The 13,617-nt window shown below is 33.8% G+C and overlaps 1 protein-coding gene across 35 annotated transcripts in view; it reads right to left on the bottom strand.

The window, feature by feature from the left end:
* Positions 1-13,617, bottom strand: part of CEP120 (centrosomal protein 120) — a 148,108-nt gene that overhangs the window by 26,606 nt on the left and 107,885 nt on the right. For all 35 annotated transcript variants that reach the window (XR_014056668.1, XR_014056665.1, XR_014056666.1 and 32 more), the window contains 9 exons: positions 13,262-13,459; positions 11,270-11,497; positions 10,099-10,315; positions 8,423-8,600; positions 5,210-5,359; positions 4,271-4,453; positions 2,432-2,528; positions 2,171-2,323; positions 1,327-1,416 (listed from right to left, as the gene is read on the bottom strand). Coding sequence is in view for 31 of the 35 variants with exons in the window: in XM_081500352.1 (XP_081356478.1) it covers positions 1,327-1,416; positions 2,171-2,323; positions 2,432-2,528; positions 4,271-4,453; positions 5,210-5,359; positions 8,423-8,600; positions 10,099-10,315; positions 11,270-11,497; positions 13,262-13,459 (1,494 nt within the window). In the remaining 4 variants the exon portion in view is untranslated. The remainder of the gene's footprint in view (positions 1-1,326; positions 1,417-2,170; positions 2,324-2,431; positions 2,529-4,270; positions 4,454-5,209; positions 5,360-8,422; positions 8,601-10,098; positions 10,316-11,269; positions 11,498-13,261; positions 13,460-13,617) is intronic.

Raw genomic sequence — 13,617 nt, 5'->3', positions numbered from 1 at the left:
ATAAACTGTGATAAATAAAGATGCATGGGCTTTCCTGGTGGCTCAAAGAATACGCCTGCCAAGACAGGTGACATGGGTTCGATCCCTGGGCTGGGAAGATCTCCTGGAGAAGAAAATGGCAACCCCCTCCAGTATTCTTGCCTGGGAAATCCCATGGACAGAGGAGCCTGGCGGGCTACAGCCCATGGGGTCGCAAAAGAATCTGACATGACGGAGCAACTAAACAACAAAGATACATACTATAAGCCCTAGAGCAATCACTAAAAAAATACAACAAAAGAGATGTTACTAATAAAGCAACTGTAAAAATAAAATGGAATCATTAAAAAAAAAATCAAACGAACTGCAAAAGAAAACAGGAGGAGAGCGAAAAAGGAACAAGAAATGTGTGCGACAAATTGAAAACTGAGAGTAAGACAGTAGAAGTAAACCCAAGCACATCAACAACTAAATTAGATGTGAATGGCTGCAAGTCAGAGAAGAGACCTGAAACAACTTTAAAGAATTTTCTAGTCCACACACTGGGCTGTGTCTTGGTCTAGTGTAGCAAACTCCCCTGCCATAGTTTGTCTTCTCCCATTTATAGACATTTCACGAACCACTACTAATATGAGTCTTTTTAGAGACTTAAATTTGGAATATCTGGGACAGGTCTAATTTTCAAGGTTGTTTTACTCAGTAACTTGAGTATGAATAGATAAATATTAAATTTTGGCTTCTTGGAATAAGATCAGATGGTCTTATCATTTTTAAAGATGTAATTTATTTACTGATTCAATCTTTTAAAACAGCTTAAAAGTTTGGTGTACTTTTCATTAACAGATTATAAGGTAATACCTATACACACTTAAATGTTTAATTTTCTTTTTAAATACAGAGATAAGCTCTTTCTCCAGAGTGTTCACTTTTTTTGGTTTTGAATATATTTGCTTTATTAATTTTTATTGATATATAGTTGCTTCACAATGTTTGTGCTGTACAGCAAAGTGAATCAGCTACACGTATACATATATACCCTCTTTTTTGGATTTCCATCCCATTTAGGTCACCAAAGAGCACTGTATGGAGTTCTCTGTGCTGTACAGTAGGTTTTTTATATTTATTCACTTTTTGAACAGGCAACATATTTGCAGGGTTCAAAATCTAAGAAGTAAAAAATACTTTATAGTGAAAAGTCTTCCTTCTACCCCTGACCCATTCATTCACTTTATCCAGGCCAATATAGAACACTATACTTATTCATTCCAGAGATTTTATTTTATGTATATAAAAGACATTATCATTAGTACTCTTTCTTTCCTCCTTCAATTTTTATACAGTCATTACCTTTTTCTTTACTAGTGACTCTCTCTCTCGGTCCCTTTTCTTCCATTCCTCAGCAAGAGCTTGCATATGAGCCAGTTCTTTCTGCTTTAGCTGCCAAAGGAAGAAAAAAGAAAAACAAAGTAAAAAAAATTTTCAAATAAATAAATATTTCAAATAACAGTTGTTCTCAGTTAAACAAATAATACTGACCACTGATATTTCTTTCAGACATTCTATTCTATTTAAAACACACAGAGGATGCCTGATGTGAGTTATACCCATCTGAGGGTAATTCAGGACAGTATAAAGCTAACAGTAAGTTGTTTTGTACCTCTCTTATTTAACAACTGATGCTTCCAGCTTCCAGGAGGGTATGCTAAATGAGATCCTGCAATTAAAAGAAACCTTCAAGTCCTTAAATTCTGACTTGGAGAAAGTTTAGAAGACTCCTTCTGAATGGCTTCTGCAAAGTGGTCACATTTTGAGTATTTTTTGATAGTTTATTTTTTTAAATATTTATACTTATTTATTTGGCTCTGCCAGGTCTTAGTTGCAGCATGTGGGATCTTTTTAATTGAGGCATGTGAACTCTTAAAATGTGGCATGTGGGAATCTAGCTCCCTGACCAGGGATTGAACCTGGGGCCTCCGCATTGGGAGTGAGAAGTCTTTGCCACCTGACCAAGGAAGTCCCTTGAATATTTTTTAATTCTTAGGGGTTTTTTTTTTTTTTAGAGTAAGGCAATTCTTGACTTCAAAGGGACTAGATAAGGTACCCATGGAAAAGAAAGAAAAGCCTACCTTGCAGAAGGAAAGATACATTAAACTGGACAAAAATACTTTTTAAGCAACATTTAAAAGGTAACCTGATTTTCAAAAATGTCTTCTTGCATCTCTTTCCACATTTCTAGCTCAAGTGCTGCTTTATATTCTAAGGTTTCACGAGGCTCTGTCTGGATTTCTGAAGGACAGGGTGCTGGAGGAACAGAAGATGGCTTTTGTTGTACAGCAGATAAACCCTACAATATGAATTAAAAAAAAAAAAAAGCATATTGAAACAAACCCACACACATATACACATTAGGTCCATTTTAAAGAATAATTTCATAACATTCAATGACACATACCTGAGATGAATCAGAGACAAAAATCTCACGCATTTTCACTAGTCCGTAATCCTCTAAAGTCACTGTGTAAGAAAGATCTACTATCCTGTTATTTGACCTACAAATGAAATCAGAAATATTTAAAACCTCATGGAAACACTTTTATGTTTCCTTTTACCTCCCCAATGCTAGAGCACTGAGTAGGCAACATGCCTTGCTCCTGACACTTGTTGCTAAAAGTACAGCAGCTTCTATAGACTTCAAGACCTTCCATATATGTCATTTTATTTGGTCACAAACACAGTATTAAGTACATACCTACGTCCACTACAAAATTACTATAACAGTACTAGGTTATTTGAAAAACTACAAAAGTATAAAAGAAAAATTTTAAATCTTACTGCCCACAAATAGTCAGTGCTAAAATTTCATTTTCTTCTCTTTTTTAGATTATGTAGATATACATGTACTTATGCATATTAAAATTCATACAGTTTTATCCATTTTTCCATTTATATAGGAACAGTTTCTCCAGTGTAATGACAAACACTAATTCAAAAATGTAACTTTTAAAGCCTGTAAAACATACTAATGAATTTTTGTAGTAAAGTTTTAAACACATAACAATTCCCCTACTCAATTATATATAGATTATTCTAAACTCTTTTTTCTGCTTTTCTTGGACTGTATACACTCGCTCATAAATCTTTTGCTGGATATGAGCATTGCTTCAGGATTAAATCCTGGAAGTAGGATAATGATATGTTTATCATAATGAATACCTCTCTGTATCACAGAAATGCATGGGGCATTAAATAAAAGACAAAATGTTAAAGGAAAATAAAATTTTGGCAACAAAAATACGTGGCTTTGTTTAACTCAAAACTTTAAGGATTGGATTCACACAGTTAGAACTCTTAATCAACTTTTACATTTCCTTCTTCTCATCTCAGATTTTAGAAGAAATGAGTAAAGTAAAATGAAGCAGTATCATCTCTGAAGTTTTCACTTAAGTAAATCTCTTAAAACTTGTCTAGACAGCAGGGCAATAAAAGTTAATATTCAAAGCCATCATTAAAATAACTTCCAACAAGTAATGACTGTTTTCATTATATTCTACTTGACTTAACAGAAAAGAATGCTAAGTTTTAAAAGAATTTCCAATTAACCAGAATAACTGATTTTCTAAAAAGTTGTTCCCACATCTCCAATAAGAAAGTTTACTAAACCCTTCAGTCTCTGGAAGTGGCATGGAGAAGGAAGAGTGAGGGACGAAATTCCAATAATACTTAAGCCATCTCAGCTTTTCACTGGGACTGCTTTTCGTCCACATTCTTACTGCACTTTAAAAATAAAGGCAGGTGATATATATAAGATTAAAGTCAATTTAATTTTCCATTGTTAAATATAAAGAGATAATTGTTGAACGATTTCATTTAAAATATATGAACTCCAGTTTTTCACCGTGGCAGTGAATTTCAGGGCAGAAAAAGAATACTCATTTTTTAGAGTCAAACATCTATAACATTCGCCAACTATAAGGCAAAAGTTTACATATTTTTCAAGTAGAAAAATTCAAAATAATGTAAAAATACATTATAAATTTGACTTGAATTACTAAATTAAAAAAAAAAAAGCCTGATTCTGAACTTAAAATTATGAGTCTAAAGAGAGGGGAGAGAAATACTCAACACTCTTAAGTATTATGGGATATACTAGGTATCAGAAAGCTAACGAGCAAACTGGGATATAGCCCCCATGGGTCAAAGAAAAAAGATATGAAAAAATTACATTAAAGGATAAGGTTCTAACTAGCTAAACAGAATAAAAAGCAAAGACTAAATATAGGAATTGCATTACCCTTGTGTTGCAATAATAGGCACACTTTCACTGTAAGTTTGTCGCCAACACTGTTCACCATTAGAACCTAAAAAGCGAGTTTTTTCTGAAGACAAGATGTTAGAAAGTTGGATTCTGGCAATTCCCAGAAGTAAATCTTTACTCATTTTATCCTTGTGCCATAATTCAACCAGCAATGGAATCCTAAGGAAAAGAGAAACACGTGTTCATACTTATCAACCGTGAACTAAGGCTTTTCTGAACTAAAAAATTTGAATTCCTTTAATGTAGTCAAGCATGTTTTTGTTACCTGGACTGTAAAGGCTCAATTCCACAAATAACAAATAGAAAATATTATTACTTTTTTTTTTTTTACACCTTTTCCTATGCAATAAAGAAAACCATTCAAACACTATTCCCACAAATGGTTACATAATGTATATTTTTTCTCTTTTAAAATTCTTTTTGAATTATGATATTCTGAGAAAGTAAAAAGATATTTCAAAGATCTCATTTTTCTTCACAAATCCATTTCAGATAGCTGGATCAAGATCTCTATTTTATACAGATTAAAAAAACAAAAAGCAAACAATGCATTAGTCATTAAATGAATCAATAAGAATTAAACAGTGTGTATTTATCGTCACATATTGTTATTAGGAAAAAGCAAGATTACTTTTCAAAGAGCCTTCATTACTCATATATTGTTTTAATAAAGTTCTAGTATCCCAACTCAGGCAAAGAAGATATGAAAATCTGAAAAGAGCCTTCATAAACACATACTGATAAAACCTTATAGCGGAAGCACAAGTGTCACAGATGTTACGTTTGTTTCTAGATTCTCAAATGCATAAGCTGCTGTGGATTTAGACATGAAAAGGAATTCCTCTTCTCAATAAGATACAGATTTTCAAGAGCTGATTTGAGAAAATACTATCATACATACCATGTACACATTACCTTAGGAAGGTATCCTGGAGCTGATGAGGCAAAGTTGCAAAATCGAATGCACAGTAAGACTGGGGAAGAAAAACCTCCATGTTTTTCCGAACTTCTACAGGAGGGTTAGTCATAATAGGAGCTGCACTTCCGAAGAAAGGATATGAGTACCTAGAATTTAAGAAAAACAAAAATCTTAAAGCAGTATACAGATGAGATTTATAATCTGTGAAAAAGAGTATAATATGAATATTATGAGCAAATAAATTTTAATAGATAAATGGTACAAATACATTATGGTTTTACTATCACCAACTTTAAAATTATATACATATTTTTGGTATTAACATGAAAAAATCACAGAAAAAAATGCACTATTTGCCCAGCACTGGCTTCCAAAGTTGCTTTACAAGTCATCTTCAAATGATGCTCTGGGGAAGGAGAATACTGTAATTTGAAGGCAATACACCAAATAAGGAAGAGAGAGTCACTTTGATAAATTCCCAGTAAGACAAAGATTTAGAAGTGAAAATGACTCCCTTAAACAAAGACAGTGCTGGTACCCTTGAGGTGTATAATAGCAAATTAACCTGCTGTACACATTAAATTCACACAATGTTATACATCAAAAATATTCTTATGAAGAAATAATAAAACTAAAATGTGGGGGAAAAAAGAATTCCTTGAGGGCACGGTTCTTATCATTTTCATCTTTGCACTCCAAGGAAAAGCTCTGGTGACATAGTATACTGTCAAGAAACGCTTGCTAAGTTTAATTTCTAAACTTATTTTCCTTTATATAATAATGTCCTGATTTTTTTATGGGCTAAAAAAACCCTTAGTCAACTCCTAGAGGATGCATTCATAGTGTTTTGTCTCTGAACTGAGAATATACTACAAAAGAATCAAAGAGTGACATAACATTATTTCTTTCAACATAAGTCACCCCAGATTAAACAGAAGAATGCCTGGCCTATTGCTGAACTTATTTTGTATTTAAAGTCAAATATAAAGATACTGTAATGCTCACTTAAATTTCACCTTATAATTTGTTGTTTATTGACAAAACTAGGATTTAAACTCTACTAGTGAAAACTACCTTTTCTATTAATACAAGAATCATCCTGTGCATACATTCAACTCCTAAACAATTACATAAGAATTTCGGTCATCTCACAGAGTTCATCCCCTAGAAATTTAACCCTCTACTACAGATGTACTGATTAAAAAAAAAAGTAAACACATTAAACTTTTTTTCTAATGTAAGTGTTATCTCACAAATTCCACTAGGTAATTGGATACAACAATTTCATACCAATGCAGAGCATGATAACATAAAATCTATCAAACATAAAATGCCCAACATTTTTTTTTAAAAGCCTTAAAATGAATCAAAGAGAAGCAGTAGTCCTTATGATCAAGTGATTCCTACAGAGTATTAAGTGGATTCTAACTATTTCCTTGGGGCAGAATAGTCTTTCTACTTTTCTTTGTCAAGTATACTATAATACTGGCCTCCCTCATATATTAACATATTTCTGAATCTGTCTTCTTCACTAGGTTGAGCTCTGTCTATATGCCCCCTGCCCTAATACTGGGCAAACTGCTGGATTACTGTAGTCACTTGATGATTAAACAAATGGCCCTGTGGCAATCAGGAAACACTAACTAATATATGTGCTTTCTAAGTGGGCTTGTTCAAGACTTTCCCCTCAAAACATCTATTGTATTTATTTTATTTTCTGGCTGTACCACAAGCATGTGGGATCTCAGCACCCTGACCAGGGATTGAACCCCTGCCCCTGCAGTGGAAGTGTGCAGTCTTAACCACTGGACCACCAGGAAAATCCTTCATCCAATTTTAGATCATCCCTGTGCTTCTGGCCAGCATCATCTCTAAGTATTCTAAGACCAGTTTCTCCAGTAGCAGCAAAAGAGAAAAAGGAACAGTTCTGTATTATATAAACCCTGTGAGAAAAGCTGTGTCTATAAGAGAAAACCCTTTCTGGGCTTTCAATTTTTAAATAAAAACAGTCTTTCAGCCATGATTCTCAGCCTTTAACATGAAGTAAAAGGCAGAACTTAAGCTGTGAGGATAGACTTCCATTCTATGACTTCACCGTCACATTCAGCGCTGGGTCCCTTTGATTCTGTCCTTTATTCACACCAAAGCTCAGAGGACTTTGGAAACAATGTGATAAACAATCAAAAGAACTGTAAAATTAGATACAATAGGAGTGGACTTAAGGCTTCCTGGGTGACTCAGTGGTAAAGAATCCACCTGCCAATGATGGAGATCCGGGTTTGATCCCTGGATAGGAAAGATCTCCTGAAGAAGGAAATGGCAACCCACTCGAGTATTCTTGCCTGGAGAATCCCATGGACAGAGGAGCCCGGAGGGCTAGAGTCCACAGGATCACAAAGAGTTGGACACAACTGAGCACACACACACACAAGGAGTTGGCTTAGGCATCTGAAAGGCAGATGTGCCTCAAACAAAGGCAGGAAGCAACAAAAAGTTGATGAAGTTCTTAGGAATGGGAATCCAAGATGACAGAAAAATTTTCTAATTTTTTGCATGTTAGTCACATAAAGACCAAAAATTTGTTACAAATGCTAATGCTTGCTCCAAAGTAATTTATAAGAACCTAAAGACTCCAAACTAAAACACACAATCATATTACATTTAATATATTTATCAGCTGAAAAGTCTATGAAAATGTAATATTAAAAACAAGCCACTGCATAAAGCCATTTAACAGACTGAATTTCAGTTCTCTAAACAGTGTGGACACATTCCACTTCCAGTTTATTAGGTATGGTTTTTAGATTCATATGTATAAAAGGTAGATATCAGGAATATAACCTTCCATTATAATGCAATTTTATAGAAATATCAGATACTATACATCCAAGTATTTTGACCTGTGGCAACTTGTTCAGAAACAAGACATTTTAAGTTCAAGAGTCAGTGTATTTTGAAACAGTGCATTAACAAATATTGTAAAATACCTACAATTACTATATCAGAATAGGCAAGATTACTACCCCTCATACCATCAATGGCACCCTCTATTATCTTCAAAGCCATTAGGACACAACAGCTTTAATCCTTCTAGTCCACTGATTTAACAAATGTTATAATTTCTTTGGTGACATTGTCTGCAACACCCCAAACACAGGAAAGGCATTTCTTCTCAGAAAATAACACTCTGAAACAAAATCAAATCATACCTTAGTATACAGTTGATTGGAAAGCCAACCTCCAGATCATGGACACTCCTCAAGTCTATTGAAAAGCAAAAATGATGTGATGTTGCAGGAACAGCAATCTTCTGTCCTGAGGCTGTTTCTGAAGCAATTGATGTTGTCGCTGGCTGGGCCAGTAATGCAGGTACAGAAGAACTGATAGCTAAGGTGAACATAAAAATAAAAAATAGAAAAATCCATTTGCAAACAATTTCTCTTAAGTTACTCAGATAATTTAAAGATATAATCTCAAAGACTCAACTATTTGATTAAATAAACATATGAACTGAAGCATAAACTTCCAAGTGATGTGTCCAAAATTATGTAGGCTTTAATTCCCATCATAGAACTGTGGGAAAAAAGACCTTACTCTCACTCTCAAGATGTTTAATTCCCATCATAGAACTGTGGGGGAAAAAAAAACCTTACTCTCATTCTCAAGATGTAGTGCAAAACTTAAAAAGCATATAGTCCTGATGCAGCAATGTCTGACAGCAGCCTGGCACTAACTTATTTCTAAGAAGCAGGTAAATATAACTTAGTATTGCAAAGATTGTATTTGAGACTTACTGCATGTATACATCAGTATTTTACAGTAATTATGTAATTACATCCGTTTTTTTTAAAAAGTAGGTTGGTTATTTTAGACACATATGACATAATCTAACAAAATAACACTTGACAAAGACAAGTATCAACGATAACACTTATATGTGGAATCTACAAAGAGTGGTACAAATGGTCTTATTTACATAACAGAAAATACAGTCACGGATGTAAAAAACAAACTTATGGTCACCAAGGGGTAAAAAGCAGGGGGAGGGAGAAATTGGGATATGGGACTGACATATACACACAACTATATATAAAACAGATACCTAATAAGGACCTACTGTATAGCACAGGGAGCTCAATACTCTGTAATGGCCTTGGGAAAAGAATCTCAAAAAGAGTAGATATATGTATAGTTGATTCACTGTGCTGTACACCTGAAACTAACACAACACTGTAAATCAACTATACTCCAATAAAAATTTTTTTAATTGAAAAGACAGAGATATCTAGTCCAATCCTATTACATATCACAGATGTTTAGTGAATGGCTCAAGTCGCATAGCTACTTATGGAAACACCTATAACTTGCACCCAAACTTGTAATTCCTAATCCACCACTGCTCTTACAATTTATACTACTAAATTTAACTACAGATTCTCATGTAACAGATAGGAAAATTGTATAAGACAGATAAATATATATTCTCAAACTGTCTCAACTTTAGGATCAAAAATGATTATTTTAAGTTTACTCTAAGAGGCAGTTAGTATCTCTTTTCTCTAAAATTCTAATGAATTTGAGACAATGAATTTGAGATTGCTAAACATCTACTTCAAAGAACTATATTCTTTAATTTCCTTTGAATAAGATACTATTTCTAGTATGAAAGTCAATGAAAAATTCTGTTTTAGCAAATTCTATTATGAAGTTAAATAAGTTGCAATTACTTTAAACTGATTTTTTTTTTTTTTAAAACATCACCACACATTACTGGCTCTTTAAAAATACTTACAGTTTTTACTTAGCACCCATGAAAACTCTCACAGTCATTTATCAGATGGCCAGAAAATCTATACCTAAAAGATGTGTGAAAAGAACACCTTACCCTTTGGATTGAGTTTTGTGTCCTTATCGTACAGCAAGCTTTCCACTTCACTTCCTGTTGCATCGTCTTTTGTTGGAGGTGACTGGTTGTGAGGCGGAACAGGGGGCTCGCCTGGGGACTGTGACTCAGTATGTGTCTTCTCCTTTACGGGGGTTAAAACTCTCTTCTTTGAATGGTGTGGCTCATGCTCATTCTGGGTCTTTAATTCAATTAAAGACTAAAAACAATTTTTAAATAAAGTATGATTTGCAAAGAACTTTCCTTCATAATTAAGCAAAAAACGTGATGTTGTTTTTTTTTTTTAAATTAGCTTCCTTTCCCAGTTTGGATATTCCTAGTCTATTTTTCTTCATAATTTGCATATTTTCTTATAGCATCTAGGACCAGAAAAAGGGACATGAACAGGAAGGAAATATGATATCCAAAGCTCAGTATCAAAATGCATCCTAATGCCTAAGAAGGGATATTCAATAGAAAAGTCAGGCATAGGTGTCCCCGAGAATGGTTATTCCTACCAAAGCAATACAAAGGAGGTATTAGAAAACAAACAAAAACCAAAAACCCAGAAGTCTAGTATGATTTTCTTCCTTTGCTCCACTATCCTCCAAAAATACATGCATACGTGTCTTTTTAAACTCTTACTTTAGTTCACAGTCTACATAAAAATCAGTTCTTCAAAAGAACAGGACACTAAAGTTGACTTGACGGCTATATATAATAAAAAAAAATGTACATTCAAATAAATGTTTCTATTGCCTGGTGACAGTATGAGGGCTGTGAAGCACTAATGAACCAAGAACCTTAGCTAAGGCTGAGTCAACTAAAAAAGATCTATTAATGCAGATCCCCAGAAACCAGGTCTAAAAACAGTCTCTTCTACCAGAGTCCCATAGTCACTGACTGTGAGCTGGTGTGTGGGAAATGGTTTCCACTACATGAGAAAACTGGACTGAAAGACTCTGGGCAGAGTCACTTATGAACCATGGCAGAAGCCACAGCACTTTTCAGAAGGGTCTTTTTAAAGAAGGGGTTATCATATAATGAAGACCACTAAGTAAGAGTGATGAATACTCTCTTATGTGAGATAATGCATCTGAAATTTGACTTTTGTAACTAATCATGATTGACATATCGGAGAAGCTGGCGGAGGGGGAGGCGGGTTGCTACTTGCCTGGGCATCCATGCCTTCTCTCTGCAGAGCCACAGACACTCCCACAGTGGGGGCCAGCTCCACAGGAATAGGTGCAAGCTTTTGTTTGGCTCGGTTTGGAGGGTCAAGGGTAAAAGCACCCTCAACTGTGACTGGGCGATGGTTGATTTCTGTACTACCCTTTTTCAGTAGTCCAGTTAAGGGTATTTCTGTACTTCCAAGTGACTGATCTCCACAGCAGAGATGGATCTAATATGAAAGGGAAAGTCAAAACCAGGATTTACACTTTCTCCTTTATCCTAAACACACAAACTTAACAACAAAGTTATAAAATGATCCATAGAAGGAAAATAGAATGCAGGTTATCTTACTGACTGCCAGTGACTAAGATTCTCACACCTGATTGCTAAAACTGTTGATAAAGCACAAAGTTACCCAGAACTCAATAATAAAGTTATTAATTCTTTTCACTTTTCCTTTTACTATTGTACACTCCTATGTGTTACTTTTTTAAAAATTTCTTTATTTTTTAATTGAAGGATATTGCTTTACAGAATTTTGTTATTTTGGGTCAAACCTCAACATGAATCATCCATAGGCATTATGTGTTACTTCTTGTTCTCTTTTCTGTCTCTTTGGTGAGCTATGGTTACTTTAATATTTTACTATACTATCTTATTGTACACATGCAAATTGTATCAAAATACATGAATTTAAACAGAAAAATACCTCCACCATTCTTTTCTCTTTTCATTATAACATTAATTTAAACACAGTTCTTAAAAAATAAGTGAGTGGATCCAGCCCTATTTGAAAACTAAAGAACTTCAAAGAATTCTTTTATTCACCCATAAAACACTAGGAATCTTTCTCTTTTTTTCTTGCTTTCAAACTCTATATATAAAACAGTGCTTAACAGTAAAAGATAAAAGAGAATACCACTGAGATGGAATGTACTGTGAATCACTGCTAGCTAATCAAAACTTGGACATTACCACCTTTGGAAACTACCAAAAAAGAAAAAACACAAAAGGCTGTTTCAGGTATGTGTTACATAACTATTCTTTTCCCTTACTACATTGAAGCCTCAGCAAACCTACTATTCACATGAACAATATGCAATCATTACATAAAAATATTTTTAATTCTAGTGTGAGTAATGACCTATAACAGTCTTAATGTTATTAAGTGTGATATTTTAATGGGCTGGAAAGAAAGGATTTTTATGACTTACATGTTGATAAGAATCAAACTGATATGTAAGTCAATAGTTTGGTGAGGAATAATGTTACATATAACATCAAACTACTTTTTTCCTTCATCATTTTATATAGTCTTCAACATTCTCAATACCTTGGATTTAGCAACCACCTCTAAAATTTAGTTCCACTAAAATTTCCTTACGCTTTTTGTACTATCCACCCAAAGTAAAAGCACAGTCTACTGAATCACTTTAGTATAAAAAAAGGACTACCCCACCCTACTTCACCACCCATTTCAGTCTGATTAAAGTTAATCATAATGAACAGAGAAGTAATTTCAGATTAGATAAACTTTTCTAAAAAATAAAGTCCTATTTAAAATTGGTTTACGAAATTACTTAATTCAAAGGCAGGTTTTAAAAAGTTGTTTTATTATCTATTTGCTTTAATAGCAAAAATGTTTATAAATTCTGAACTCTAGAGTGTGATCTGTATGGTTAACAGCTAATCTCCAGTAACAATAATGAAACCTGCCTGATGCTCACAGGCTTGAGTTCCAGGTACAATTTGTTACTGAATATGATAAATAATTGATAACTGACCTACCTCTTTTCAAAATAACTAAAGTCTTACATCTCCTAATATTCTGAAATAATTGTCATCTTATATCTTACAAGTCAGGATAATTCCTAAAAAAATAAGAGATGTGGTAGAAAGATGGTATGTACTTCAGAAACAAGAGAGTTTAGGCACCTCTTTAATGCTTAAAAAAAATAACCTCTAATCGGAAACAATTTTCCGCTATACTTACCTGTAGTTTAGAATGAAGAGTCAGGTAAACACGAAGAATTTCTATACTGCTCCGTATACGAACAGATGCTCTCTCTGGCTCGAAGTTTGGGTTGATCAAATCACTGAAGGGTTCATTTGTAACATCATTTCCCAGTAAAGAATAATAAAAGAAAAACTCAGGCTGTCTTTCAGGAAGTTTCATGGTACACGGAATTAACTAAACATTTAAGGGGAAAAAAAAAGATTATTACCTTATAAAACACTAAACATGTTCATAAATGTCTGATAAACTCCAAAAACATTTGCTAAAATGATTTTTATTTCAGACCTTAAATTAGTAACTTAAAATTTCTAAATCTCTGCCAAATTGATACT

This window comes from Giraffa tippelskirchi, chromosome 6 (genome assembly GCF_054371585.1).
Source record: "Giraffa tippelskirchi isolate mGirTip1 chromosome 6, T2T-mGirTip1v1.2.pri, whole genome shotgun sequence".
NCBI lineage: Eukaryota > Metazoa > Chordata > Mammalia > Artiodactyla > Giraffidae > Giraffa > Giraffa tippelskirchi.
This window is presented reverse-complemented; position numbering and strand designations above follow the sequence as displayed.